The 26609-nt window shown below is 44.3% G+C and overlaps 1 protein-coding gene across 50 annotated transcripts in view; it reads right to left on the reverse strand.

Moving 5' to 3' along the window:
* LOC110525655 (AP2-associated protein kinase 1) overlaps positions 1-26609 on the reverse strand; it is a 40276-nt gene that overhangs the window by 8065 nt on the left and 5602 nt on the right. The window contains exons 2-22 of one of the 50 annotated variants that reach the window (XM_021605979.3): positions 23945-24063; positions 23122-23230; positions 22869-23011; positions 22524-22645; positions 22248-22329; positions 20242-20374; positions 19942-20045; positions 19207-19286; positions 18959-19113; positions 17783-17970; positions 17047-17262; positions 16059-16252; positions 15577-15764; positions 15360-15455; positions 12924-13019; positions 9177-9281; positions 8918-8989; positions 7275-7436; positions 5539-5573; positions 4939-5049; positions 3987-4178 (exon numbers count right to left, since the gene is read on the reverse strand). In XM_021605979.3, coding sequence (XP_021461654.3) covers positions 3987-4178; positions 4939-5049; positions 5539-5573; positions 7275-7436; positions 8918-8989; positions 9177-9281; positions 12924-13019; positions 15360-15455; positions 15577-15764; positions 16059-16252; positions 17047-17262; positions 17783-17970; positions 18959-19113; positions 19207-19286; positions 19942-20045; positions 20242-20374; positions 22248-22329; positions 22524-22645; positions 22869-23011; positions 23122-23230; positions 23945-24063 — 2702 coding nt within the window. Of the gene's footprint in view, positions 1-1116; positions 4179-4938; positions 5050-5538; positions 5574-7274; positions 7437-8917; positions 8990-9176; positions 9282-9653; positions 11334-12923; positions 13020-15359; positions 15456-15576; positions 15765-16058; positions 16253-17046; positions 17263-17782; positions 17971-18958; positions 19114-19206; positions 19287-19941; positions 20046-20241; positions 20375-22247; positions 22330-22523; positions 22646-22868; positions 23012-23121; positions 23231-23944; positions 24064-26609 lie in introns of those variants that run through there. The other 49 variants (XM_021605978.3, XR_002473803.3, XR_016496588.1 and 46 more) reach the window with 49 other exon arrangements.

Genomic DNA, 26609 nt, shown 5'->3' on the forward strand with positions numbered 1-26609 from the left:
TGAACACTACGGTCTGTGGTCCTTTGGTCTAACGGACCATCAATTAGGTCAATCCCAAAAATGACAAGTACTACAGCTCTACTGCAAACAAGTAAACACCATGGAAACAGCAATAACAGCACAATGGTCCAACAGCAGCAAGCCAGCACAACTACATCAAAAACACAACATGTTCTACTCTGTACAACACAATGTGACAGACAAGACTATTCAGCACTATCACCACAACAAAATACATTGTTTCCACTAATTGATTTCAGCAGACCTGCAACATTCCCTAAGCATATACACTCAATACCTCATCAAAACAATTCCATGTACCATTACAGAGCAAGTAAAGATGTCAGATTTAGGGTTGTAATTAGTAAGTTATATAAATATATAGGGACTTGATAAGAAGGAAGTGGACCTATGGAAAGAAGGAGTGAGAGGATTCACAGGAGCAGACACAGAAACAAAGAGAGAGGGGGGCAGAAACAGGGGCAGTCTTACCTTGGTAGTGCAGGTAGCAGGAGCAGCTCCAGAGGTATAGGGTTAGTGGCAGCCATTGTAGGGCACAGTTCAAAGTCATTCAGAAGGCAAAGAGCTGGGCAGGGTGTGAGTAAGAGAAGAGGTAGAACTGTAGCTCTTAACTTCTCAACCTCCCACTGGATTGAAAGGCAAGAAGCTAGGTGTGTGAGTTCTAGTCAGTGAGAGCCCTCAACCCCATGTAAGAGTGCAGTGTGTTAATTAAGTGTGTTAGTTGCTTAACTAAGTGAGCACCAAGGTGTAATAGGATGATTGGGCACTTCCATACTGTAGCGTCAATGAGAACTGTGTTTCGATCAATAGGGCAACATTATTTATTTTTGTTTCAAAACGCGGAGGCCTCTGAAAGCCATTCGCGCATTTATGAGCTGCCTTACTGACAGCATTCGCTGTCTGAAGTGTGAGCCTTGACATTGTTAGGGAAGTGAATTATGTGGGTGTGTGACTAAGCAACAGACTGTGTTAACCAGCCAAAGGATGCATACTGTGCCTATAGCTACTTGCTCGTCCAATCATCTCATAACACTAGCATATATTGAACTACATTTCCTACTGGTGAACTGAAAGACACCAAGAAGACTAGTTATGTCCACATTTACATGTTTATTTAAGGTCCCTTTGTTTTATTTTTTTCTTATTTCATAAAAATAGAAGGTACACACTAGATAACTCTTAGCTTTCACATATTAACATTTGCTGTTCATGTCAACAGTTTACATCTAATCAAATTATACTTGTCACCGTTTCCCCTAGCAAACACACTAGGTACAGCCGTTTCACAGCAACACAATTGAAACTCTACTGGCAAGGCTAGACCTCTACTGAATACAACACTGTGGTGTCTTAGAACAATATGAGCACTACTGTAGAATTGCATAGGTTAGCTACACTAAAACCTGCAGAAGACTGAACTGTACAACAAGTAGATCAGAGAGAAAAATGAATAAAAAAAGAAACAAGAGTAGCTTTACTGATTATTTGTCCATACACTTCAGATTCCACAGGCCAATTTCTGTACAATATATGGGTTTGGTGAGGAGGGGTAAAACAATGTTTTATCTCAAAGATACTAGCAGTAACATCAACGGAAATGTATCATTTTGCTTTGTATACTTTCCAAGTATGGAAACAACTTTTTGACATGCATTATACGGGTTGCATTTCAGTTTCTGAAATATTGTATCATTTTGATATGCCTCAGAAGATCAATCAAGGGTGGGTACAATGTAGTGCATCACATCCACTGATTATGCTTGCTGGGAGGAGGAGAAAGACGAGTCAAGACAAATTTTTGGTTCCGTTTCCAACAAATTATACTAATTGCAATGTAACTTGTAAGTAGGTAGACTAGATAGCTTTTGTGATACATTTAGGGGTTAACAGTAAAGGAGGAGGACAATAAGGGACAGAGATATCAGGAAGACCCTTCCGTCATAAACCCTGTTTTCAGAGGGAGGGCTCTAAGAGTTGGAAGAAATATATTCCCTTCAAGCTATTAAATAAACTACAGCTCAGATAAAGAAAATCAAACTAGAAAAAAAGTCTAAACCAGGGATGAGGTGTGATGACAATACCTCAATAAGGTACAGTAAGTAACAAGCACAGAGCTATCCTCAGAAACACAACCAAATTAAGATAGTTAAAACCATGGTGCTAGTTGCTTCCCTATGCTAAAATAGTCTTCCACAAGACCAAGAAGGAGACAAAAATACTGTGAACAAAATGGAGGGACAGGATGGTAGTACTCTTAAATACAGCTTCATAAATAATACACAGAAATACATTTTTTTCATTCAAGTATATGTACTTGTTATTAACTTTATATATTTCATATGGACTCACTTCATACATTCATTCTATAGTACTATCAATAGTCACATTTATTCATAACATATATTTTTTTAAATATTAAAACACTTTCAAAGTAGTAGTTACAGTACATTTTTAAAGGGAGAATGAGGACATTGAAACAGTGGTTTTATATACATAAGAGTTGGTGGGGAATGGAGTTGTCCAGATTTAAGTTGGACATTACATCATAGGCAAGCAACATCAAGGTGTGTGTGTTTGTGTGGTATGGATGGATGGGTAGATCGGACAAAAGGGAGGTGGATATGAATGATTATGAACATGTGCAACAGAGGCACATGGAACAAATAGAGAAACGGATTGCCTGTACTGTATGGCTACACCAGCCCAACACAAGCAGACAGACAAAACCCAAGCTGCAGCTAGTTCTCGCTCTGCTGGCTCACTGGTGAATATCAACCGACTCTCATTAAATAATCATTGCACATTTCTGTTGTACCTGCGAGTCTTATTCTCATGCTTATTCCCATGCTCATTATGGCACCCCTTTTCTATCGCAGCTGCTAACCTTGCCAATGTGCCGAGGATAGAAACAAACAAACCCAAATATACCCAATAAAGCTCTTATTGGAATACACATGATCAAAAGACAAGTGCATTCAAATGAATCACACACATTTAGAATAATACCACGATTGCATCAACCTTGCCAGACAATTCTTAGACTTAAGGGCATAGTGGGAGGGAAAAAAATGCACCAGCTCAATATAATCTTAAAGGAGGACTACAGGAAATTCACAGCACAGGAACAATAATCCCAGGAAACCTTCAGATAAACAGATTGTAGCTCTTACGTAAAGCACAGCCAAGATAAACATGGTTGCACAGTAAAGGAGATGGTTGTTGTACCAGACCTGAATATCAGCGCCAGTTTGGGGGCAGCTGGCGACGCCTGAAGAGATCAGATGTCTACTGTAACGGTGCACGTTGCACAAGCGCTTATGAGCTTACAATGGCAGACATCTTACAACAGACTGCCAAACATTCCCAGGGGGCAGCAGTGGATCACAGCAGTTGGATAACAGTTAAACACACCGCAGAATACCAAGGACTGACAGCTTATTGTCATTATTAGTCCCCCCTGTATGTCCAATGCAAGCAGCTCTAGATAGTTCAGTCAGCATCTGCTTTTCTTAAGGGCAACTGCTTTGCTCTATAGACTATACATGGTCATAGCTGCTACAGGAAGAGTGCATACAGATAACCAGGAGAGATAGAAGCACTGTACAGTTGTGTTACATGGTCAGACCTGTGACAAATAGGTATGCCAGGGATGGATTGTATAAGTGATCAAACATTGTAGAACCCAGCAAAGACAAATCGGGTTATGGGCAAGCCAGGCAGTATGTGCATGAGGTGGGGTTGAATCTGCATGGAAGGACAATTAGGAATGTTGACAGATTGATGAAAGCGTGATAATGACCCTAGTGCAGCCAAGACAGAAGCAGACAATGTGTCAGGGTGGGGGGTTAATGCAAAGTTGTTACATCAACATGGGAATGCCAACGGCCACCATTGTATCAGGCAAGCAAGAGATGGTGGGGGGGGGCAAGGAGGCACACCGGAGAAAGTTCACTAGTCCATTTCACCTCACAAGGTGCTACAGAAGTGCCTCTGCTGCCCCCTCTCCATCCCCTACGTGTTACGATTGCACGCTGCCCCTTCGACCTCTCTCTCCCAACCCCCCTAGAGGTCGATGAGCTGATCCACCAGCAGAAGGGAGCGGGCCATGTTGGGGATGCTGGACTCTGAACTGCCACTGTTGCTGCGCGAGTGACCACCTGAAACGTGCCAGAAAGAGAGAGAGCGGGAGACAAGGACATGGGGGGAGCAAGGAAGAGAGAAGAGGGAGAAAGGCGAACGAGCGGGAGTGAGAGTAATATTTAGAGAAAGAATTTAACAGAGAACAGAGGCCAGAACGTATAATGGCAAATAATTGAGAATCGGTGAAAGAGAGCAGAGAAGAAAGCAGAATGACAGGAGCAGACAGGGGTGAATGAGGGACAGGGAAGAGAAGAAAAGAAAGATACAGAAAGTAAGCTGAGGTTATCTATATGCAGCCGCAGCATTTCAGGGAAAGCGTGCTGGGAGGACATATTGTAAGTCGTCCTACTAGAAGAACTACTCCTTCAACCTCTGCCTTTGGTGCTTCTGTTCTGACAGACTGTACAAAACAACTGCAGAACGGTGCCTCCCTTTGATCGGAACTGCCAATTCTTATTGACAACGTTCAACCAATGAAAAGTGAATGAGAGAAAGCTAAGAGAAACCCACCGATGTGAGAGCATGCTAGGATGAGGGCTAGCTAAGGTTACAGCACAATCCAGCTATAGTCGCTCTCATCAGGTGTAAGTGATGAACTAAGTTGTTAGCTAGGGTCTTCTCAGCGATGGCTGTGCTCATTCATGGTCACCTTGGGTTATATGGGTTGAGGGAGACAGCTCATACAGAACAGTACTCTGGTCTTCAGAAGATGTGTGTGGATCAACGAGACACGTGGATCCATACCCTATCTACATTCTGCTGGTCTACCTTACATACCTTGGTTGTTGGAGTTTTTGGAGATGAGCACAGGGATGGGGTCAAACTCGTCCTCAGTGCCCTTCTCCCCAGCCTCGGGTGGCTGGAAGCCCGACATGAGGTAAGCAGAGTCTGCAGGTGGAGGAGAGGAGGTGAAGGGGTGATGGAGGGGGAAGGTTAGCGCAGCCCAGAAGAGTGCGAGTGGGGGGAGGGTGCAGGGAGTACAGAGACAGATGCGGCCAGAGCAGTCACAACGTTAGTACTAAGCCATGCATCTGATGTGGCTTTTGTAAATGAGTCAAGGGTCTGCAGAAGATCCCACAATGCTGTGGCTGCTGTATAGCGCTACAAATTAATACCTCACTGTTTGAACTATGAAGGGCTGTTGATACAGGCTGCCGACAGGTCAGTTGGCTTATCTTGATATTACTAATATGATAGATACATTCAAAGGTTACTTTCCTTTGAACATGTATTTTAGTGTTTTGACTGGGCGTTAAAGCTGAGAGATATTGCAGGCGTGAGGTTTAGTTTTGGCTGAACATAAGTCGGAGGTCAGACTTGCTGAGGGGTGTTTACACACAGGTAACACACTGAGTGTACAAAACATGACAGACTGACCAGGTGAATCCAGGTGATGTCACTTGTTAAATCCACTTCAAATCAGTGTAGATGAAGGGGGGAAGAAAGGTCAAAGAAGGATTTTTAAGCCTTGAGACAATTGAGACATGGATTGTTTATGTGTGCCATTCAGAGGGTGAATGGGCAAGATCAGGATTCATATAGACAGTAGAAGTCAAATTCAAGTACTTTTTCAAGCACTAATATTTACTTTCAAGGATCATCAATTTGTTATAGTTCCTATTATGCAATTGTTTCTAGTCGCAGTTATCACTACCTTACAGGTACAACTCAATAATACGGGTTTCACTTTATTTACTATATGAGTGGTAAGTCATTACTGATGATGTTGACTGATTTCCTTACATGAACTCTAACTCAGTAAAATCTTTGAAATTGTTGCACTTATATTTTTGTTCAGTATACATATTATTAAAATGTCTTTATATTTCACTAAATGACAGGAAAGTGAATTTTGACGGTGTAAAAAGCCATTCGTAGACTCAAATATTGTATTCTATACCCATTAGAGAAGAAAATTAAATTGTGCGTTTGATAAGATCAACATTAGCTTCTAACTTCATCCTTCTAGCCAGCTAGCTACCTGGCTAATAGCCAGAGCCTTTGAACTACCTAGCTAGCTAGACACCTGACTGAAATATAAGCGACTATTTCCCAGTTGTACACTGGGGAGGGAGATGACTCCTGCCGTGTCAACAGACAAGGGATGTTAAAAGAATTTCCACTATCAGCGGCGTCCCTCTGCTACTTGCCACTATGTCTGGGTTGAGGTAGTTCGTTTCACCTCTCGGCATCATACATCATAGGCGGAGTTTCCCGTTGGACAGAGAAGTGAGTGAATGCGCTGCTAACAAGGCAAATCCGGGAGATTAAACGCCATTTCCCAAATATAAAGGTAAGTAAACGGTGTTTACCCTCACCCTCCACTATATCCTTGGTTGAGTCTGGCAAAACTCATTCATAAACATCAATATCCTGCCAGGCAGGAGGAATCTACTGTACATTTGACAAGCATTTTAGCTATTGATGTGACGTTTGGTGGCACCTAATCAGTCAGTTCTGTACCTGCCTGGCTGAGTGGCAGTGTAGGTAGAATGAGCGAGCTCTCCTGGCAACTAGAGTGCAAAACTTGAGGAAATAAAACTCAGTAGACTGCCTGGAAATTAATTTGCACGACCAATACATTTTCTAATATTTTTAATATTAACATAATTGATCATTTTATGTTTTCATCTCATTTTAATTAAAGTACTTTGTAAGTGCCAACTTGAGGAAATGTTTGATTTTCAAGGTATTCCAGTAGTTGAATTTCAGAGTGCCAAATTCATGTATTAAGCACCTTGTGCAAACGCTGCAAAATATTTTTTGTAAGTGCCTTTGAATGGGGTATGGTAGTATTATGGTAGCTAGGCGCACAGGTTTTAGTGTCAAGAACTGCAACACTGCTGGGATTTTCACGCTCAACAGTTTCTGTGTGTATCAAGAACAGTCCACCACCCAAAGGACATCCAGCCAACTTGACAACTGTGGGAAGCATTGGAGTTAACATGGGCCAGCATGTGGAACGCTTTCGACACGTTGTAGAGTCCATGCCCTGACATATTGAGGCTGTTTGTTCTGAGGGCAAAAGGGGGTGCAACTCAATATTATGAAGGTGTCCCTAATGTTTTGTACACTCAGTGTACAGTATATGACAGCTGGTGAGAGGGTCTTACCAGTAGGTGCTTGGGCAGTGCCAAATGAGACAGAAGCCAGCTCATCCAGACAGGAGGCAGAGGAGCAGGAGGATGGAGGTACACAGACAGTTTGAACCCCAGGGGTGGAGGTGTGAGACAGCAGAGAGCAGCCCAGCAGAGAGTCCTCCCCAGCTAGAGGGTCTGAGGGAGGAGAGGCAAGGGCACAGGATGTAGGGAGGAAGAAGGAAAGAAAGTAAACAGGCCATTAGCCCAAACAGGGAAAAAAGCATTGGGTTAATAAGCTTGCTCACCCTCTTCCCACAGAAAAAAGTTCAGACGTAAAGTAAATTTGAGCTTCCTCTTATAATCTGAGTATACAAAACATTAAGAACACCTGCTATTTCCATGGCAGACTGACCAGGTGAATGCTATGATCCCTTATTGATGAAACTTGTTAAATCCACTTCAAAATTGGATCAGTGTATATGAAGGGTAGGAGACATGTTAAAGAAGGATTTTTAAGCCTTGAGACATGGATTATGTATGTGTGCCATTCAAAGGGTGATGGGCAAGACAAAATATTTAAGTGCCTTGGCACCTACTATCATACAATGTTCCAGGTACACCGGTTTGTGTCAAGAACTGCAACACTGCTGGGTTTTTCACAATCAAAAGTTTCCTGTGTATCAAGCATGATCCACCACCCAGAGGACATCCAGCCAACTTGACACAACTGTGGAAAGCATTTGCAGCAACATGGGCCAGCATGCCTGTAGAACGCTTTCGATACCTTATAGAGTCCATGCCCCGACAAATTGAGGCAGTTCTGAGGTGTTCCTAATATAAATGTATCCTCCAAGTACTACCCTGCTCAAACCCCAGACTAGTAATGGTACTGTATGTAGTAGTTGGACCAATGACAGGACCATGGTCCATTAGTGTCCTCTAGTGGAGCAGATTTCCACTACAACCAAAAGCTGAGCAAAAATAAACTGCCCACTGAATGACCTGGAGAGGTCAAACCCAGGGGCAGCAGACATGCTCGATTGCTCAGCAGTAGCTTCCTTGTCCCCAGCTCCAGCCTATTTTCACTGGCTGTCGGAAATGTCAGCCATTACACAAACATTCACACTTTGCTCATGTTCATCTGGAGCAGAACATCACTGCTAATCAACAGTGCACTGCAAATGTTTTCCTGTTCACCCTTAAGAGTACGTCATAGTAACGGTTCATTGCGATAAACCCGAGACGCTCGCTGTCACAACCATTCCAGACAGTCTCGTTAATTAACAGCAATAAAAAAAAAATGGTGACAGGGAATAATATTCTGCTGCAAGCAAACCTGTCAGCACAGCCTGGCAGGGCATGTTTGAGCAGGCTACTGATAAATGACCCGATCCTTTCAACACCAAGCAATAGTTAAAACAAAGGTAACCACAACTAAGCTCCTGAATTAAGACTGATATGCCTGTATGACATTGATGGCAGAAATAACACTCACTCAATCTTAGTGAAGGCAAATCCCTCTGTGTTATCCCAATGCATTGTGGCCTCACACACAGAGCACACACACAGACCTCACACACAGAGTGTTCATTCATGCACGCCAACTGATGTAAGGAAATAATGTAATAACACTACCTATAATTCAAGGCTGATACAGAGGAGTGGTAAAAACTAACCTGGCAGGCTGGCTGAGGCTGTGTCCAGACCCAGGATCAGAGAGTCCACATACGTATCAGCCTTAGCTGCAGCTGAAAATGGAACAGGAGAGATGGTCGGATAAAGAAATGAACGAGAAGGACAGAAGGAATAAAAAAAGCTCCAGGTAATAAAGTATAGGAGACTGATATGAGTTCATAAACAACCAGAAGCATCTCTCATATCTGGAGAGGATACAGGAAGGGGAGAGACAGGCATGCAGACTGGATAGCCTGATACCATTGCTGTTGCCCTCTCCACAGCTGCTGAAGGGGTCAGCCAGGGGCAAAAGGTCAGGGAGCAGCAGACAAGTCTCAGGGGACTTCAGTCCCTCAATCAGCTTATCTGTGAGCCATCCAAACAGAGGGACAGGAAGAGGTGAGGGAGGACCAGGAGTGAGAAAGGCATAGAAAGAGGGAGAATTTGCATTAGCAAAGTAGGAGTAGAGGGAGAAAAGAGATGAAGGCTCATTTAGGTACCACTTAGAACATGGTAATTAATTATGCTATCAAAATTAGCATTAGTTGGTAAAGGGTAACGCTCACAAGGGGTAGTAACGGTTAGTTCTTGGATTTGTCATTATTCTACTGGCTGCGTCATGTTTTGCCATGAGGCAACCCTGTCCCTCTTGCTTTCCTATTCAGCAGAGGGGCATAAAAAAAGATTAGGAAAAAATTAAATCAACCCTAGTGTGATATTAGAGATCACAGACCATGCTTGAGTAGAGGACAGGTTTATTTCAGCTGGGCCCACTGTATTAATACCATTCATGTCAAACTGGTAGTGAAGCGAAACAACATGCCTTCAAAAGGGAGTGTGTACCCTGATCGTCTTAACCATCAAAACACAAATCCATCCAATCAAACAGACAAAGATAAACAACTAGCAGCTAGTGTCATTATCTCATCTGTATTTGGTCATTAGTTGACAGATTCATTTCAATATGGCAGACAAGCATTGCCAAACAGTCTCAAAGAGCAAAATGTCAGCCTATACAAAAAAACATACCAGGGGTTAGCTATCACAGCGCCGTTCCAGACTAGGCCGACATCACTGACTGTCCTTACATGACTCTTCACTTTCATCACTGAAAAAGTGTTGGATCACCCAGCACTATCGGACTGATGGCATCCTTATTAGGTCAGCTTTGCTGGGTGTGCCAGGTGTGTCACAGACAAAGCAGGAGAACTGTCTTCAGGATATGTGCCTCTCCAGCAGGTTAGTACATCCAAACAGCCTGAGTGCAAACCAGGTGCATGCGTGTGGGAGTATCTTCTGGGTCAAAACCTCTCCATACATACTTACAGGTGACTGGCTGCTATGGGGGGGACAGAGGACCTTGGGCAGGGGGTGTGGGCTCAGAACATGACACAGCACAGCTGCCCATTTGCCCCCTTCACTAAGGGATAAAGGTCATAGGTCAATGCTAACAAACTGCTATGACACAACAGCTGTGCATTCCAGAGCCATATTTAGATGTATGGCTCTGGTGTACTCCTCGTTTGGCACCACAAGACAGCAGCATGCACTGATCTGTGAGGAAACAGATTCTCTTTCTAATCCCCTTTAAGAATGACATATTAGGAAAATTGAATAACTAGACAATAGGACCATCCCTTCTGAAATATGCTGTGGCGCAACAGGCTTGGAGGTCCTTACATCTGGCCTGTGGTTATGTGAACTTCTGCAGACACTGTGCAGTGCTCTCCCAACAGAGACATTTGGGCTTTCGAGTGGCGCAGGGGTCTAAGGCACTGCATCTCAGTGGTAGAGGCGTCACTACAGACACCCTGGTTTGAATCCAGGCTGTATTATTGGGAGTCCCATAGCGCGGCGCACAATTGGCCCAGCGTCGTCCGGGTTTGGCCGATGTAGGCCGTCATTGTAAATTTGAATTTGTTCTTAAATGAATTGTCTAGTCAAATAAATAAAGGTTACAAAAGCAGTGATGCAGTTCCTGTTGTTGACTCTTCCTTAGGGCACTGATGGATAGAGAACACTGTGTAGAAGAATGTGTGAGTGGGGAGAGGACTAGTGGGGAGAAGATTAACCACACCCTGCAGCTGCCTTTTATCCCCTCAGCCCCCACTGACTGACTGTCACTGGAGCCACTCTGTGGGCCTTTGCACAGACCAGACTGAGCTAAGACAGTGTATTGCTCCTGTGCCATTTGGAAAAGCAGTCAACTACCAACTGAAGGAAGAGCTCAGATGTGATGGTAAACTTTCCCACTTTTCTCAGTGACAAGGGCATTCTGAAGCAGGCACCTCCAGAGGTAGGCTACAGTACAGCAATCCAATTAACAAAGTAGAATGTGTCCTTCTGGTAAGCAGGCAACAGTGCAGTTAGAGGCACGGGTCCACAAGTGTGAGGCGATCCAGTCTCTATTCATAGGAGCTGAAAGGGAATCAATGAGTGCGTTTACTGAGCTAACAGGACAGGAACAATAGCATGACAGAGCAAAGCCATGTAATCTCAGAGTCATTATATAAACAATGGCTTTAAAAAGGACATAAGCTATAGGACATACACTACATGGTCAAAAGTATGTGGATATCCCTTGAAAATAGGGATTCGGCTATTTCAGTTGCTGACAGGTGTACAAAATCAAGCACACAGCCATGCAATCTCCACAGACAAACATACTGTCAATGGTCTTTTTTATTTTACCTTTATTTAACTAGGCAAGTCAGTTAAGAAAAAATTCTTATTTTCAATGACGGCCTAGGAATAGTGGGTTAACTGCCTTGTTCAGGGACAGAACAACATTTTTGACCTTGTCAGCTCGGGGATTCGATCTTGCAACCTTTCGGTTACTAGTCCAATGCTCTAACTGCCGCCCCAACTGAAGAAGACCTGTGACTTTCAATGATGGCACCTTCCCTACAAGTCAGTTCATAAAATTTTTGCCTTGCTAGAGGTGCCCCGATCAACTGTAAGTGTTGTTATTGTGAAGTGGAAACGTCTAGAAGTAACAATAGCTCAGCCACGAAGTGGAAGGCCACAACAGCCCATAGAAAGGGACTGCAGAGTGCCGAAGCATGTAGCGCAAAAATCGGTTGCAACACTCACTAACGAGTTCCAAAGTGCCTCTGGAAGTGACGTCAGCACAATAACTGTTCGCCGGGAGCTTCATGAAATGGTTTTCCATTGGCCGAGCAGCCGCACACAAGTCTAAGATCACCATGCTCAATGCCAAGCGTCGGCTGGAGTGGTGTAACGCTTGCCACCATTGGACCCTGGAGCAGTGGAAATGCGTTATCTGGAGTGATGAATCAAGCTTCACCACCAGGCAATCCGACAGACGAATCTGGGTTTGGCGGATGCCAGGAGAACACTACATGACTGACTGCATAGTGCCAACTGTAAAGTTCGGTGGAGGAGGAATAATGGTCTGGGGCCGTTTTTCATGGTTTGGTCTAGGCCCCTTAGTTCCAGTGAAGGGAAACCTTAATGCTACAGCATACAATGACATTCTAGACAATTGTGCTTCCAACTTTGTGGCAATAGTTCGGGGAAGGCCTTTTCCCGTTTCAGCATGACAAATGTCCCCATGCACAAAGCGAGGTCTATAAACGGTTTGTCGACTGGCCTGCATAGAGCCCTGACCTCAACTCCAGCGAACACCTTTGGGATGAATTAGAAAACTGACTGCGAGCCAGGCATAATTGCCTAACATCAGTGCCTGACCTCACTTATACTCGTGGCTGAATGGAAGCAAGTCCCCGCAAAAATGTTCCAACATCTAATGGAAAGCCTTCCCAGAAGAGTGGAGGATGTTATAGCAGCAAAGAGGGGGAACAAATTCATATTATTTTGTATTGAGATGTTCGACGAGCAGGTTTCCATACTTTAGGCCATGTAGTGTATACAATCCACCAACATGAGCATCTCAGGAACGTCTATGTGCAAGAATTGAAAAAGACAGACAACTGGAACCTGCCACTTCATTCCACAACAATGTTGCATGCTGGGAAAGGGCTTTACCTGGGGTGTCAGAGAGGGGGTGTGTGTTAAAGGGGTCCGGGCCACTCAACATCTCTGAGCCTGCATCCAAACTCAGGATGTCAGCAGATCTCTCAGCTTAACATCACACAGGGAGAAAGAGAGAAGGAATGAGAGCTATCAGGAGAATAGGGGGTGGATGTTTTTTTTTATTTTTACAGTTATTGATCTAATTGAAGTCAACAAGATGTCAGAGGACAACAGAGCTGAGGATAACACAATAAACAACATTATTGAACACTAGTTTCTGATTGTCTAGAAGGGCTTTCTAGAACACAGGACAGTTGGATGTCTCTAGGACCGATATCTTTATTTTTATTTAACCTTTATTTAACCAGGTAGGCTAGTTGAGAAGTAGTTCTCATTTGCAACTGCAACGCAGACCTGGCCACGATAAAGCATAGCAGTGTGAACAGACAACAGAGTTACACAATAAACAGGTCAATAACATAGTAGAATAAATAAAATAATCTATATATATATACACATTGTGTGCAAAAGGCATGAGGAGGTATGCAATAAATAGGCCATAGGAGTGGATAATTACAATTTAGCAGTTTAACACTAGAGTGATAAATGATCAGATGAACATGTGCAGGTGCATACTGGTGTACAAAAGAGCAGAACATTTAATTAAATAAAAACAGTATGGGGATGAGGTAGGTAAATTGGGTGGGCTATATACCGATTGACTATGTACAGCTGCAGTGATCAGTTAGCTGCTCAGATAGCAGATGTTTAAAGTTGGTGAGGGAAATAAAAAAAGTCTCCAACTTCAGCGATTTTTGCAATTCGTTCCAGTCACAGGCAGCAGTGAACTGGAAGGAAAGGCGGCCAAATTAGGTTTTGGCTTTAGGGATGATCAGTGAGATACACCTGCTGGAGCGCGTGCTACGGGTGGGTGTTGCCATTGTGACCAGTGAACTGAGATAAGGCGGAGCTTTACCTAGCATGGACTTGTAGATGACCTGGAGCCAGTGGGTCTGGCGACGAATATGTAGCGAGGGCCAGCCGACTAGAGCATACAGGTCGCAGTGGTGGGTGGTATAAGGTGCTTTAGTAACAAAACGGATGGCACTGTGATAAACTGCATCCAGTTTGCTGAGTAGAGTATTGGAAGCTATTTTGTAGATGACATCGCCGAAGTCGAGGATCGGTAGGATAGTCAGTTTTACTAGGGTAAGTTAGGCGGCGTGAGTGAAGGAGGCTTTGTTGCGAAATAGAAAGCCGACTCTCGATTTGATTTTGGATTGGAGATGTTTGATTTGAGTCTGGAAGGAGAGTTTGCAGTCTAGCCAGACACCTAGGTACTTATAGATGTCCACATATTCCAGGTCGGAACCATCCAGGGTGGTGATGCTAGTTGGGCGTGCGGGTGCAGGCAGCGAACGGTTGAAAAGCATGCATTTAGTTTTACTAGCGTTTAAGAGCAGTTGGAAGCCACGGAAGGAGTGTTGTATGGCATTGAAGCTCGTTTGGAGGTTAGATAGCACAGTGACCAAGGAAGGGCCAGAAGTATACAGAATGGTGTCGTCTGCGTAGAGGTGGATCAGGGAATCGCCCGCAGCAAGAGCGACAACATTGATATATACAGAGAAAAGAGTCGGCCCGAGAATTGAACCCTGTGGTACCCCCATAGAGACTGCCAGAGGACCGGACAGCATGCCCTCCGATTTGACACACTGAACTCTGTCTGCAAAGTAGTTGGTGAACCAGGCAAGGCAGTTATTAGAAAAACCGAGGCTACTGAGTCTGCCGATAAGAATATGGTGATTGACAGAGTCGAAAGCCTTGGCCAGGTCGATGAAGATGGCTGCACAGAACTGTCTTTTCTCGATGGCGGTTATGATATCGTTTAGTACCTTGAGCATGGTTGAGGTGCACCCGTGACCGGCTCGGAGGTGCACAGTGGAGAAGGTACGGTGGGATTCGAGATGGTCAGTAATCTGTTTGTTGACTTGGCTTTCGAAGACCTTAGATAGTCAGGGCAGGATGGATATCGGTCTGTATCAGCTTTCCAATCCTTGGGGATCTCAGATGATACGAAGGAGAGGTTGAACAGGCTGGTAATAGGGGTTGCGACAATGGCGGCGGACAGTTTCAGAAATAGAGGGTCCAGATTGTCAAGCCCAGCTGATTTGTATATATATACGGACACCTAATCATGACGCAACATAAAGCACACCGTACTTGCTACAAAGTTACAGAAGCTAGACCAACAACTACACAAACCAATATTAATACATTGTAAATGAGGAAAAATGGAGAAAACATTTGTCTTAAAGATTTAGAGACGAAGCCAACACCTAAAAACACATGAGGACACCTCATGGGAAATATGTAGAGATGAAGGAGGGATAATAACGTAGGTATGACACAGAGAGGGAGGAAAGCTGTTGAAAACATGGACAGCCTTACCTGGGAAAGCCTTGCCTGTAGCACCAGCAGCAGAGACAGGCTGCAGACCTGGAATGAGGTTCTCTGTGGAGAGGCTGGCCCTCTCCCCTGTTGTAGCTGTCATAAAGACATAGACAATTAGGTAAATGAACAGAAGTGATGCTTTTTTTCTATCTACCACCTATCTATCCATTGCACTTGCAGATGTGTATACGCAGATTGGGCATTGTGGTCTTACTCTCGACCAGCTTGGTAAAATCCTTGTTGAGTAGCTCCTCAGCAGTGAGCTTGGAGAAGTTGTCATCACCAAACGGGTTCCAGCTGCCAGACGGTGCAATGGGAGCGGTCTGGGCACCGCCCTCACCTGGCTGGTTCACACTCTGCTGGGAGGAGCAGGGGGAGCCAGAGGGGGTGGTGCTGGCTGACCTACAACACACATACGGAAAGACAAAGGTTACAGAGGAAATCATCCATCTCATTTATCTTATGTACAAATGAGTCTGTGCAAATATAGAGCATGTAAGCAAATATGGGTGAATTAAAAGTCTATTGAGTTAATTGTAGATTAACAGGAATAAACTGTCTATTCAAACTGGGCTATAAAGGGGATGTTTATACAGTTGCCTGTTGTATATTCATTGGCCTGAATCTCACTCTTGTGTCAGTAGAATAATTGGACAGTTGATTGTTAGTTCATTGAGATTAGTTAATTCAGCTTACTTGGACTTGTTGAGGCTGGCCTCGGCTGCAGCCGCCTGCAGTAGCTGGGTGGACCTGCTGACTGGGACCCCAAACACAGTACTGTGGGTGACATCGCTCAGTATGCGCCTGTGGCCACCCCGGGGGCCCATCTTTGGGGAGGAGGGGGGCGTCAGGGAGCCAACCTTGTGGAGCCCACGGCCAGATGCCAGAGGCTGGGGAGGAAAGACAGTCATGAAGATTAGGAAAAATATCACACGGAATATGAAAATCAGGGAGAGAAGGAAGAAAATTACAGGTGATATACAGGTTGATTAGCCATTCTCTAAGAGAGGATATTATTTCATTGCATCCCAAAATACAGAACCATTGCAAAACCACATTGAAACAAATTCTACTGGTTAGTGAAAAGACATGGTTGATTAGTGGCAAAGCGCCAATGTAGGGTCTTGAGGATAATCAGTTATTGATTACATTTGTTGTTGTTGAGAGATTGGATTTAGAAGATTCAGAACAATAAATGGCAAAACACAGGAATCAAGAGACAGAACTGAGTGGTGACAGGTTCCAGGGACAGAGATGTTTCATGACAACCTTAGACATGAACCATAGTGAAAGGAAAAGCAGCCAGACAGCTTCTAAAACTCATCGTTTTGGTTGGATATCTTTGAACACGATGCAAAGCATGAAATATCTGTCTTTGATGTTAGAAAAAACAACTAAAAAGATTAAAAGATGACAGTCTTTACATTGTTTGTTTGCACCTTATTGCAGCCCTGATGTTTACAGGATACAGGACAAATCCAAGAGCAAGTATTTCTAAAATGTTTGACATGGATCAATAAAACATGCAGTTATTTTAAAGGGAACTAATCCAATTCAAATGTAGAATGTATACAAAGTCCGTGTTAGGTGATTAGCTAGATTTGAAGGCCCCAGACAGAAGGACAGGGCCCGTTAGCCCCCCTGTCCCAAAGAGCAGCAGGCTGCCAGAGGGGAGGGAGGTTACCGTGGGCTCAGAGTCACAGTCAGAGTCGGAATCAGGTGCAGCAGGTCCTGTGGCTGCAGGCTGAGGGGGAGCTGCTGTTTGGGGGGAAGGGGGCACAGGGCCGGCTGGTGGCTGCAGAGGAGCAACAGGACTAGCTTTGGGCTGCACAGCCACAGAGCTCTGGGGGGCCGGCATGGGAGGCTGCTGCCGTTTGTAGAGGGTCTGCACCAGCTGATGCTGCTTAGGGATAGGATAGTGGGAAAAACACAACCAGTGCTCAGGAAAACCTCTCCCTACTGTCTCATTTGGCCAAGTTTGGGATGAGTTATAAACCAGTTCGCCACATGTAAATATCCTTCTTAGCCCTGTGTTTTTCATGAAACTTGTCATGTACAGTATTTACATGTGGTGAACTGGTTTAACAGATCAGAGGAGAGTTTCTGCAAAGTCAAAGTTATTCCGTTTGATTCAATTTAATTCAAAACCACAAGGTTTTTCAGAGGTCCTGATAAAAGTGCACTCTGTATAGAAACAAGTTGGAAGACAATAAATGGATACAAAACAATGGCGTCCTTACATACACAGCATGAGCATACAGGGGACCATGTTTATGACCAAGGAGTCTCCAACTAATACTATTTAGAGAAAGTGAATGGAATATTGTGAAATGACTTCATATTATTGGCAAATGGCAACAAGATTGTCAACACAATGTAATATATAGTGCCTTCAGCAGACTGATATGAGATATGCCCACCTGGTTGACTTGCTGATGTGGGCTGAAAAAGGCTGCTGCCTGCTGCTTCATGAAGAGACCCTGCTGGTGCTGGGGCGTGGCCATGGGTTGCGAAGAGGTGGTCTGAGCCAGTGGGGATGTGGCCTGTGCAGCAGGTGCCTGCTGAACTGATTGGACAGCAGCAGCAGGCTGGGCGGCGGATAAAACACCTGTAATACAGTGAAGATGGTCGTCTTGTAACAGCCCTGCTAAACTACAGCCATTGGGCAGCTGGCATTGCCATCAGCCATTGAGGGAATGCTTCTTTTGAAATCAATGAAAGCTGCTATACTGCCGATGTCGCGCTCGCGTTGCGTCACATCCAACGGCAGCGTCCAAGCTCAAGAATCGCTGCGGTTCAATTCTCTGATGCACGTGTTCATTCTATCGTGTGAATTGAAATAAAGTTGATTGTGGTTGTATATGGCCTTGACTATACACCACTGCTTATTTGACATTTTAGTCATTTAGCAGAGGCTTTTATCCAGATTTATGACATCAAGAAGATACTAGCTAGTAGAAACTCTAACTAGCTAGAATGACTATGTTCAGTGTAAACAAAAGCAACTTGTAAAATTAAAGGATCATTCAGTACAACCCCACTAGCAACAATTGAATGAGTATTTGCAAAAAAAAACTGGACCAAAGATATAGTACTTATGCATAATCAATGAACATGGTACAGTAGGGGAAAATAGAATAAGATGCCCTTCCCCTCTGCTCCTCTCCGCTCTCAAAGCATGGCCCTGTGTAGTAGGTAATACGTCACATTGAACCGACGCTGATGGCAAAGCAATACGTAGTGGAGCTCAAGTGTAAAGATGACTTCATAACAATGGGACTGAAACAGACAAGCTTGAAGCTCCTATCTGTCTCCATACAAGCATATGGACAGAGACTATGAATGTCACCAAGGGCTCATTAATTCAAACCTTGTCCTGCTGGACAAATAAATTGAACCACTGGGATTACAAGGCCATGTTATGTCAGCCAAAGATGTGGGACATTTCAATGCAGGATGCCCATCTTGGTGAGTGCTTTGTTACAGGATAAGAGACTTTCACTGCTAGCAGGCCTCAGCTCACACATCATCAGATCCTTACGGTTCAAGCTTTGAGAAGCAGAGGTGGTATAGAGGGTAGTGTACTGTATGCGTACCTATGGGCTGGGGCCCTCCTGCAGCCACGTTGGGTCTCTTGCGTGGGGTGAGGGCTGGCTGGATGGGCAGGATGCCTATGGGCTGGGTCCCGCCAGCTTTGGGGCGTGAACGGGGTGCAATGGAGGTCTCCATTGTGGGGACAGGGTCTGTGAGCCTTGGAGGGGGAAAGGAAAGGCAGGTTATCATTGCTGGAGCTTGACATATTTAACTATAAAAAAAAGCCCAGATACTCATGCTCTTCACTCACCTGGCTTTGGATTGACTTTTTTTGGCCACAGCTTCGCTGGCTCTGATTGGTTCGGGGAGTTTTGTAAGAATAGGGGAGTTCTGAGAAGGTAAAAAGAGTTAGAGTACTATGCTGAGATATACTACCCAACTAAAATCAATAAGCTTCACTCACATTTCTAGTTTAAAAGTTTTCCTTCGGTCACAGAGCAGGAACAAGGACCCTTTATCATTATAAACTTCTGCATGACACATGATTGCAGCAATGCAATGATCAGTAACAGATTTCATGAATCAGCTTTGAATGTCCACTTTGATGCCTCTCTGGGAATGTGGTCTGAAATGTGCTGTGTCAGATGATTGAGTGCTGACATTGCACCATCAATGCATAGCAAAGGGGCCTAGGGGATGGAGGGCAGCCAACTGGCAACAATCACAAAGCTCCCTGCTTCCCCATTGTCTGGCATTTTACACTACACTTATGTTGCTTTCCAAAACGATAAGACATTAATAAAACATCTTAATAAAATGCGAAAGCTTCTTACGTTTAAAAATAAATAACTTCTAGTACAGTGCCTTACATACCTCTTACTTTAAATTATATATTTACACCTGACATTAGGAACGGGCAAGATAACAATTCAGATAATGTAGAGGACCTTTTAACTTTATGAACCTTTGAAGTATTTGGTTGTAACCTTTGTCTCCAGGGAGATTTTCTAGTACAGTTGTCATTACTAATGGTGAGGTGACTTACATGTACGTTCCGGATGGGGCATTCTATCCCGGCCAGCCTGAAGGAGAAGTGGGACACTTGGTAGATATCTGGTCTCTTCTCAGGGTCAGGCTCCAGCATGTATCCTGATGAATGGAAGAAAACATATGGTTGGTAATGATGATATGAATACATGTCACTCACTGGACTAAAATACTTGGGACTGTGTAAGAGAGAAATGGCACAGCGAAAAAAAGAGACAGAAAACAAAGGCAGAGCCTAGACTCGCTCACACACACATGGACCAGTGAGTATAAGGTGATGGGGAGGATGGCTACTCACTGATGAGGCAGTGCATGTCCGGGGAGTAGCGGGAGTTGTCTGGAATAGTGAAGCTGCCATCACAGATGGCCACCTGGCTCTCCCCAAACGGCAGGGTGAAGTAGCACAGCTTATACAGCAGGCATCCCATAGCCTGCAGAACCACAGCACAGTGAGCATCAACATACCTTGTATTAACTTGGCATCAAGCCAACTGTGTAGTGTAGGGTGTTCAACCATAAAAATATTAATTAATTGAAGATTTATACAAATATGTCCATTCAATAGAGAATTGCATCTGAAAAACAAATTGTCCAAACCCCATGTCTCTTGTCATTTGGACACACCTACTCATTCAAGTTATTTATTTCACTATTTTCTACATTGTAGAATCTTAGTGAAGACATCAAAACTATGAAATAACACATAGGGAAAAAAAGTGATAAACAAATCAAAATATATTTTATATTTGAGCTTCTTCAAAGCAGCCACCCTTTGCCTTGATGACAGCTTTGCACACTCTTGGCATTCTCTCAACCAGCTTCATGAGGTAGTCACCTGGAATGCATTTTAATTAACAGGTGTGCCTTGTTAAAATGTTCATTTTTTGACTTTATTTCCTTCTTAATGTGTTTGAGACAATCATTTGTGTTGTGACAAGGTAGGGGTGGTATACAGAAGATACCAAATAGGTCTAAAAGACCAAGTCCATATTACGTCAAGAACAGCTCAAATAAGCAGAGAAACAACAGTTCATCATTACTTTAAAGACATGAAGGTCAGTCAATCCAGAACATTTCAAGTACTTTGAAAGTTTCTTCAAGTCCAGTAGCAAAAACTATCAAGAGCTATGATGAAACTGGCTCTCATGAGAACGGCCACAGGAAAGGAAGACCCAGCGTTACCTTTGCTGCAGAGGATAAGTTCATTAGAGTTAACTGCACCTCAGATTGCAGCCCAAATAAATGTTTCACAGAGTTCAAGTAGCAGACATCAACATCAACTGTTCAGAGGAGACTGTGTGAATTAGGCCTTGATGGTCAAATTGCTGCCAACAAACTACTACTAAAGGACACCAATAAGAAGAGACTTGCTTGGGCCAAGAAACACGAGCAATGAACATTAGAGCGGTGGAAATCCGTCCTTTAGTCTGATGAGTCCAAATTTGAGATTTTTGGATCCAACCGCCGTGTTTTTGTGATGCAGAGTAGGTGAACGGATTATATCCGCATGTGTGGTTCCCACCGTGAAGCGAGGAGGTGGTGTGATGGTGCTTTGCTGGTGACACCGTCTGTGATTTATTTAGAATTCAAGGCATACAACCAGCATGGCTACCACAGCATTCTTCAGCGATACGCCATCCCATCTGGTTTGCGCTTAGTGGGACTATCATTTGTTTTTCAAAAACACAATGACACAACACACCTCCAGGCTGTGTAAGGGCTATTTGGCCAAGAAGGAGAGTGAGAGTGCTGCATCAGATGACCTGGCCTCCACAATTACCTGGCCTTCACAATCACTTGTCCTCAACCCAATTGAGATGGTTTGGGATAAGTTTGACCGCAGAGTAAAGGAAAAGCAACCAACAAATGCTTAGCATATGTGGGAAATTGTTCAAGACTGTTGGAAAAGCATTCCAGGTGAAGCTGGTTGCGAGAACGCCAAGAGTGATTGGTCTAACCCGTGGAAAGTGCTCCAAAATGGTACCACCACATAATGCTAAATACTGTATGGAAGAGATACAACCAAGAGCGGCGAGGTCTAAACTGGCAACGGTCACAGCAAATTCATGTTCTTATTTCATCAACACTGTCAAGTGAAAGTATATTAAGGTTATCCTTTTTTTAGAGAACAATCTAATGATTAATTATGTGATTTATGATGACATAGGAAAAAGAAAACTGTACTTTTACATGCATTTTGCAGTACCCTCTTGAATTGCCCCATTCTCCACACATTCTAGAGCAGTGAGTGAACGCCCTACCAGTAATCATCTCTCATGGTGATATAGCAGCATGCCAACTCACCCAGATGTCTGCCTTTGTAGTGATGACCGTGCCATTATAGAGGTTGATCATCTCTGGGGCTCGGTATGACAGAGTAGTGTACCTTACAAAGGAAAGGAGCACACCAATTTTGGAAGGACTTCAATCACAGATAAATGTCCTCAACAGGGCTCACTTGGCACAGTTAAACTCACAACATCCCAACCTGTTGTACTTGTTGGTTCACTAGACTAAAACTATCAAATCACTCATGAGTTCAGTATTCCAGTTGAGGTGAAGCTCTTCAGAATCACTCACTTCTTGATTTCCTCCTCCACCAGTGGAACACCCTCTGTCTGAGGGTTCTGGAAGCGGTTGGTGGCACTGCCAAAGTCACACAACACATAGTGTCCCCGGTCATGGAGCAGGATATTCTCCACCTGCAGAGAAAATAGACACACAGATGACTCCTGAGACAATCTTCAAATAGCGTTTAACATATTTATACACGTCATGTCTCACTTCTCATGCTGACACACATATGCAGCTAGGACATGTATTAAAGAAAAACAGCTTAAAAATGCCATGATAATGCCAATGAGGCCATTAAAGTGTAAGTAAAGTGCAGACTGAGGGTGTGTGTGTGAAGACAAGTGCTCGTGCCTTTAGGTCTCGATGGATGATTGGCGTCTTGCACTGGTGGAGTCGGGCCACGGCCTCGCAGGTGTCACAGAAGATCTGCAGCACCTCTGGCTCAGTGAAGCCTGTCTGCAGACGCTGGTTCATCAGGTTCACCACCTGACCACCTGTAACAAACCAGGAAGGACTTACAATGGGTTTGGAAAAAAATAACTATGAGGTTTGTGCACTAATGAAACCACTAAAGCGCTTGAGAAGGAAAGAGGAGCAGAATCACCACGACAGAAGTCCATGAGGATGAGGACCTCCCAGACATCTCCTGCTCCCACTGCAGTTATACTGGAGTCCAGGAAACCCACAATGTTCCTGTGGCCCACGAGGTCCCTCTGAACACACACAATTGGTTCATATTTTAGAGAATATAAAGAACCTCATACATCTCTGGTTGGCTTTCAAGTTCAAACAGGCTGCCATAACAATGGTGATCTTTGTTTGTTTTTTGGACTGACTGAGTGTACTGTTCTGCTCTAGATTACTGCCTATGAGGATCTGCCAAAAGGCTGGAAGTAATAATGATAGCCATCCTGTACCAATTATGCCCCCCAGGGTGTGGCTGCAGGGGCTAGTTATCTTACAGCATGGCCTCCAGTTAGGCAATGGAGGCCCAAGGGGTCGGGTGGGAGTTTAGCTGCATGAATGCCAATTCAACATATTCAGCAGCAGGCTCCAACTGGACTAAGAATGAAACTATTACTACCCACCCTCTTGCTCCTTCCCTCCATCTCCTCTCTGTATATGTTTAAGTTAGTCTTGTCAACCCTCCCATTCCATAGTCAGCAATTGACACACTCCCATATCACCTCTTCCAGAATAAAAACAACCCTCTTCTTTGATTTGTGTAATGTTGCTCTATGGTTCTACATCCGCTTCACTATAGCAGAAGCACAGTGATCCTGTGGTTTCCAACAAGTCAGTGACCTCACACAATCCTTAGCCCCCTTTGTCTAAGAGCCTCACCATATAGCTATGACCTAGGTGTGCATTCTACGTTGGACTGAGTGACAGACTAAGCAGGGCTCCAGCCCAGAGCCTGTTCTCACCATGATCTGGATCTCCAGCTCGCAGACCTGCAGGTCGTGCTCGTTGTTGACGTACATCCTCTTCAGAGCACAGCGCACCCCCTGGTTGGTCCGCACCAGGAACACAATGGCAAAGCCTCCTGTGGAGGGAGAGAGTGAGAAAGAATGCAGAGGATGCTTACATTTCTGCATTGACCTGTGAGCACAGGTCACCAATGAAATCAGCTGCAATGTCAGCCAATTTAACAAGAAAGGAATACAATAAACATGAAAATGGCTAAATACGTTGCGACAAATGTTCGCTTTGTGACACTGGTTCCCCCTTAAGCCAAATGAGCTTTGACCTTCACAAATGTCAGCGACAGTGACTGAATCAGCCCAGTCATAGACAGTCAGCCTCCTCCAGTCTCTCTGCTCAGCCTCAATGAATGAATCTTAGCTGCCGAGAGGCTGACTGTGAGCAGAATCACACACACAAACACACTCCATGACCCTGGAAAAACAGTGGGGGTGGCAAAGTTAGCTGGGAAGATAAGTTGTGAAATGTGTGTTCAGTCAGAGGGAGCTGTGATAAAGGACGGCTCAAAATAGCATTGGGTGAGTCAGCAGTAGAGCCGAGACAGACTGGAGGTATTGGAGCAGCAGCACTGACTGGAAACAGTGAAGAATGTGAGATTCCATCATCCGGCTATTAGAAGAACATTGTACTGACACAGGACAACTGGCAAGGCTCCAAAAGGGCCCTTATGTTGGTCTCTCCATCTCGCTCACCTGCTAATTCAGACACACAAAACCACTAGTGATTGTGTATGTGGCTGGCTGTGCCCACTATTTGTTTCTGTTGAACAAGGAGGCAGTGCTGGCTTGCTTTGTTCCATGTGTGGTACAACACTGGGCTCTTTCATCTACACACCTTTCACACACAGCAAGGGGGCTGGCCTTTACCTCCATAAAGAATAATTCCATCAGATGGGCAGGGTTCAGTAGAAGCACTGTCTGGAACTTAACATACTGTGCATGTATCTCAGCTAGACTTTTATCTCACATTGTTCAAAGAGAGGTAATAGTAGTGCATTTATGTCAGTGATGCAGAGCTGGTGTTTTGAATGATTGGTGGTTCTGCAGTGTTGTAGCAGCACAATGCTGTAAGGTGTGAGTAGTATGTGTGTCTGTGATTAAGAATTATAGGCTAGTAGTAGCTGAGCTAATGCTCGGAAGGGTTGGTTGAGAGCTCTGCTGTGCTGCTACATTAACATGCACTACGCTAAATAAGCACCTCCAGGTTCTGATCAGAGCAGAAACAGATATGGGCCAGGACCAAGTTTCACTAATCTGAATAAGAGATTGACTTCGTATTGGTTCTTATCTCTGCTGCACGCACAGACAAACACCATAAACACAGACACTTTCCAGTGCAGGTGGCTTGGTACTGCAGTGGCATTTCAGCACCTCACCCTAAACCACAGAAACAAGGCTCGTCTGTCCTCCTGAATCTTGTAGATTATTATTTAGAGGGGCCTGCATGCCCTGGGAAGAATCAATACAAACTGGGAGGTGGCTGTACATTTGAATGCAGAAGATAAGGCACTACAGAGCACCTGCAGCCTGTACAACAAGTGAGGTCTAAATCAAGCCTTTGAGAGCATTAGGCTACTGGACAACTGCTTCCTTGTCTATTTTCACTGCTGACACAGCTAGGCCTAAAGCATTTCAACCCTGCAGTGAACTCACTAGGACAAACACAGTCAGGCCTATTAGAGGAGCCTGCTTCTGCTGCTCAGAGAGGCCTGTTGGTAGCCAGCCTTGTGCTCTCCCAGCATGCTGTCTGTAGCTGCCTGCGCTGAGCCATGCTCTGGGCGGAGTCATCCAGCCTGCCTCACATCACTAAGCCAAGGACAGCTCCCCTCCACGTGATCTGTCTGTTTGGGGCTTCGGACCACAGCCCTCAGTTCCATTGGAGCTACTGCTGTACAATGAGACTCAGTTCAAATAATCAGTGTGGCCTATACACTCAGTAGAATGGTAAATGTACGACCAGTGGAGGGCCAAGCTAAATCTGTTATCAACTCAAATATATGCAAAAAAGAGTGGATCCAGCAAAGCATATCTTGTCCCCGTTTCAAAGTTAATATCAGAATACCTTGTGGGAGCAAGCACAAACATGTAGACCTACACACAACATGGTGTGTGTGTGTGGGTGGTTCCGTCTGAGCTGACGTAGGGTTTGTCCTGCCAAACCCCTGCTAGTTTGCACCGTCTAATCTCAGGCACCTACGTGAAATTAGAGGGATTAACCACCTTCTTAAGTAACATGCTGAAAGCAGCACATTTACTTTCACCAGACTGGACAGGCCAACAACAACTACAATATAAACATTCCCCCTTAACACTGATGACAGCCAGTATAATACCCCGCTGTCCACTCAACCAAACACAAATAAAAAATGTAAGTATCCTTAAGTGTTTTGGTATACAGTTCAGGAAACAATGAGACAAGCTCCATTGCAGTGACGACAAACAGCAAACTATAAATAAACACGACTACTACATGGTTAATTATCATGCTCACTGAGGCGTCTGCATTATGCTGCATCCTGCATGGAGAAGACAATTCTACTGGCACTATCGAGTCTCCAGAAGGCATTAATATTAAACCAGCTTGCGCCAGCTGATACTCGTTGATGAT

This window comes from Oncorhynchus mykiss, chromosome 6 (assembly GCF_057628025.1).
Source record: "Oncorhynchus mykiss isolate SJ-2025 chromosome 6, ASM5762802v1, whole genome shotgun sequence".
Lineage (NCBI taxonomy): Eukaryota > Metazoa > Chordata > Actinopteri > Salmoniformes > Salmonidae > Oncorhynchus > Oncorhynchus mykiss.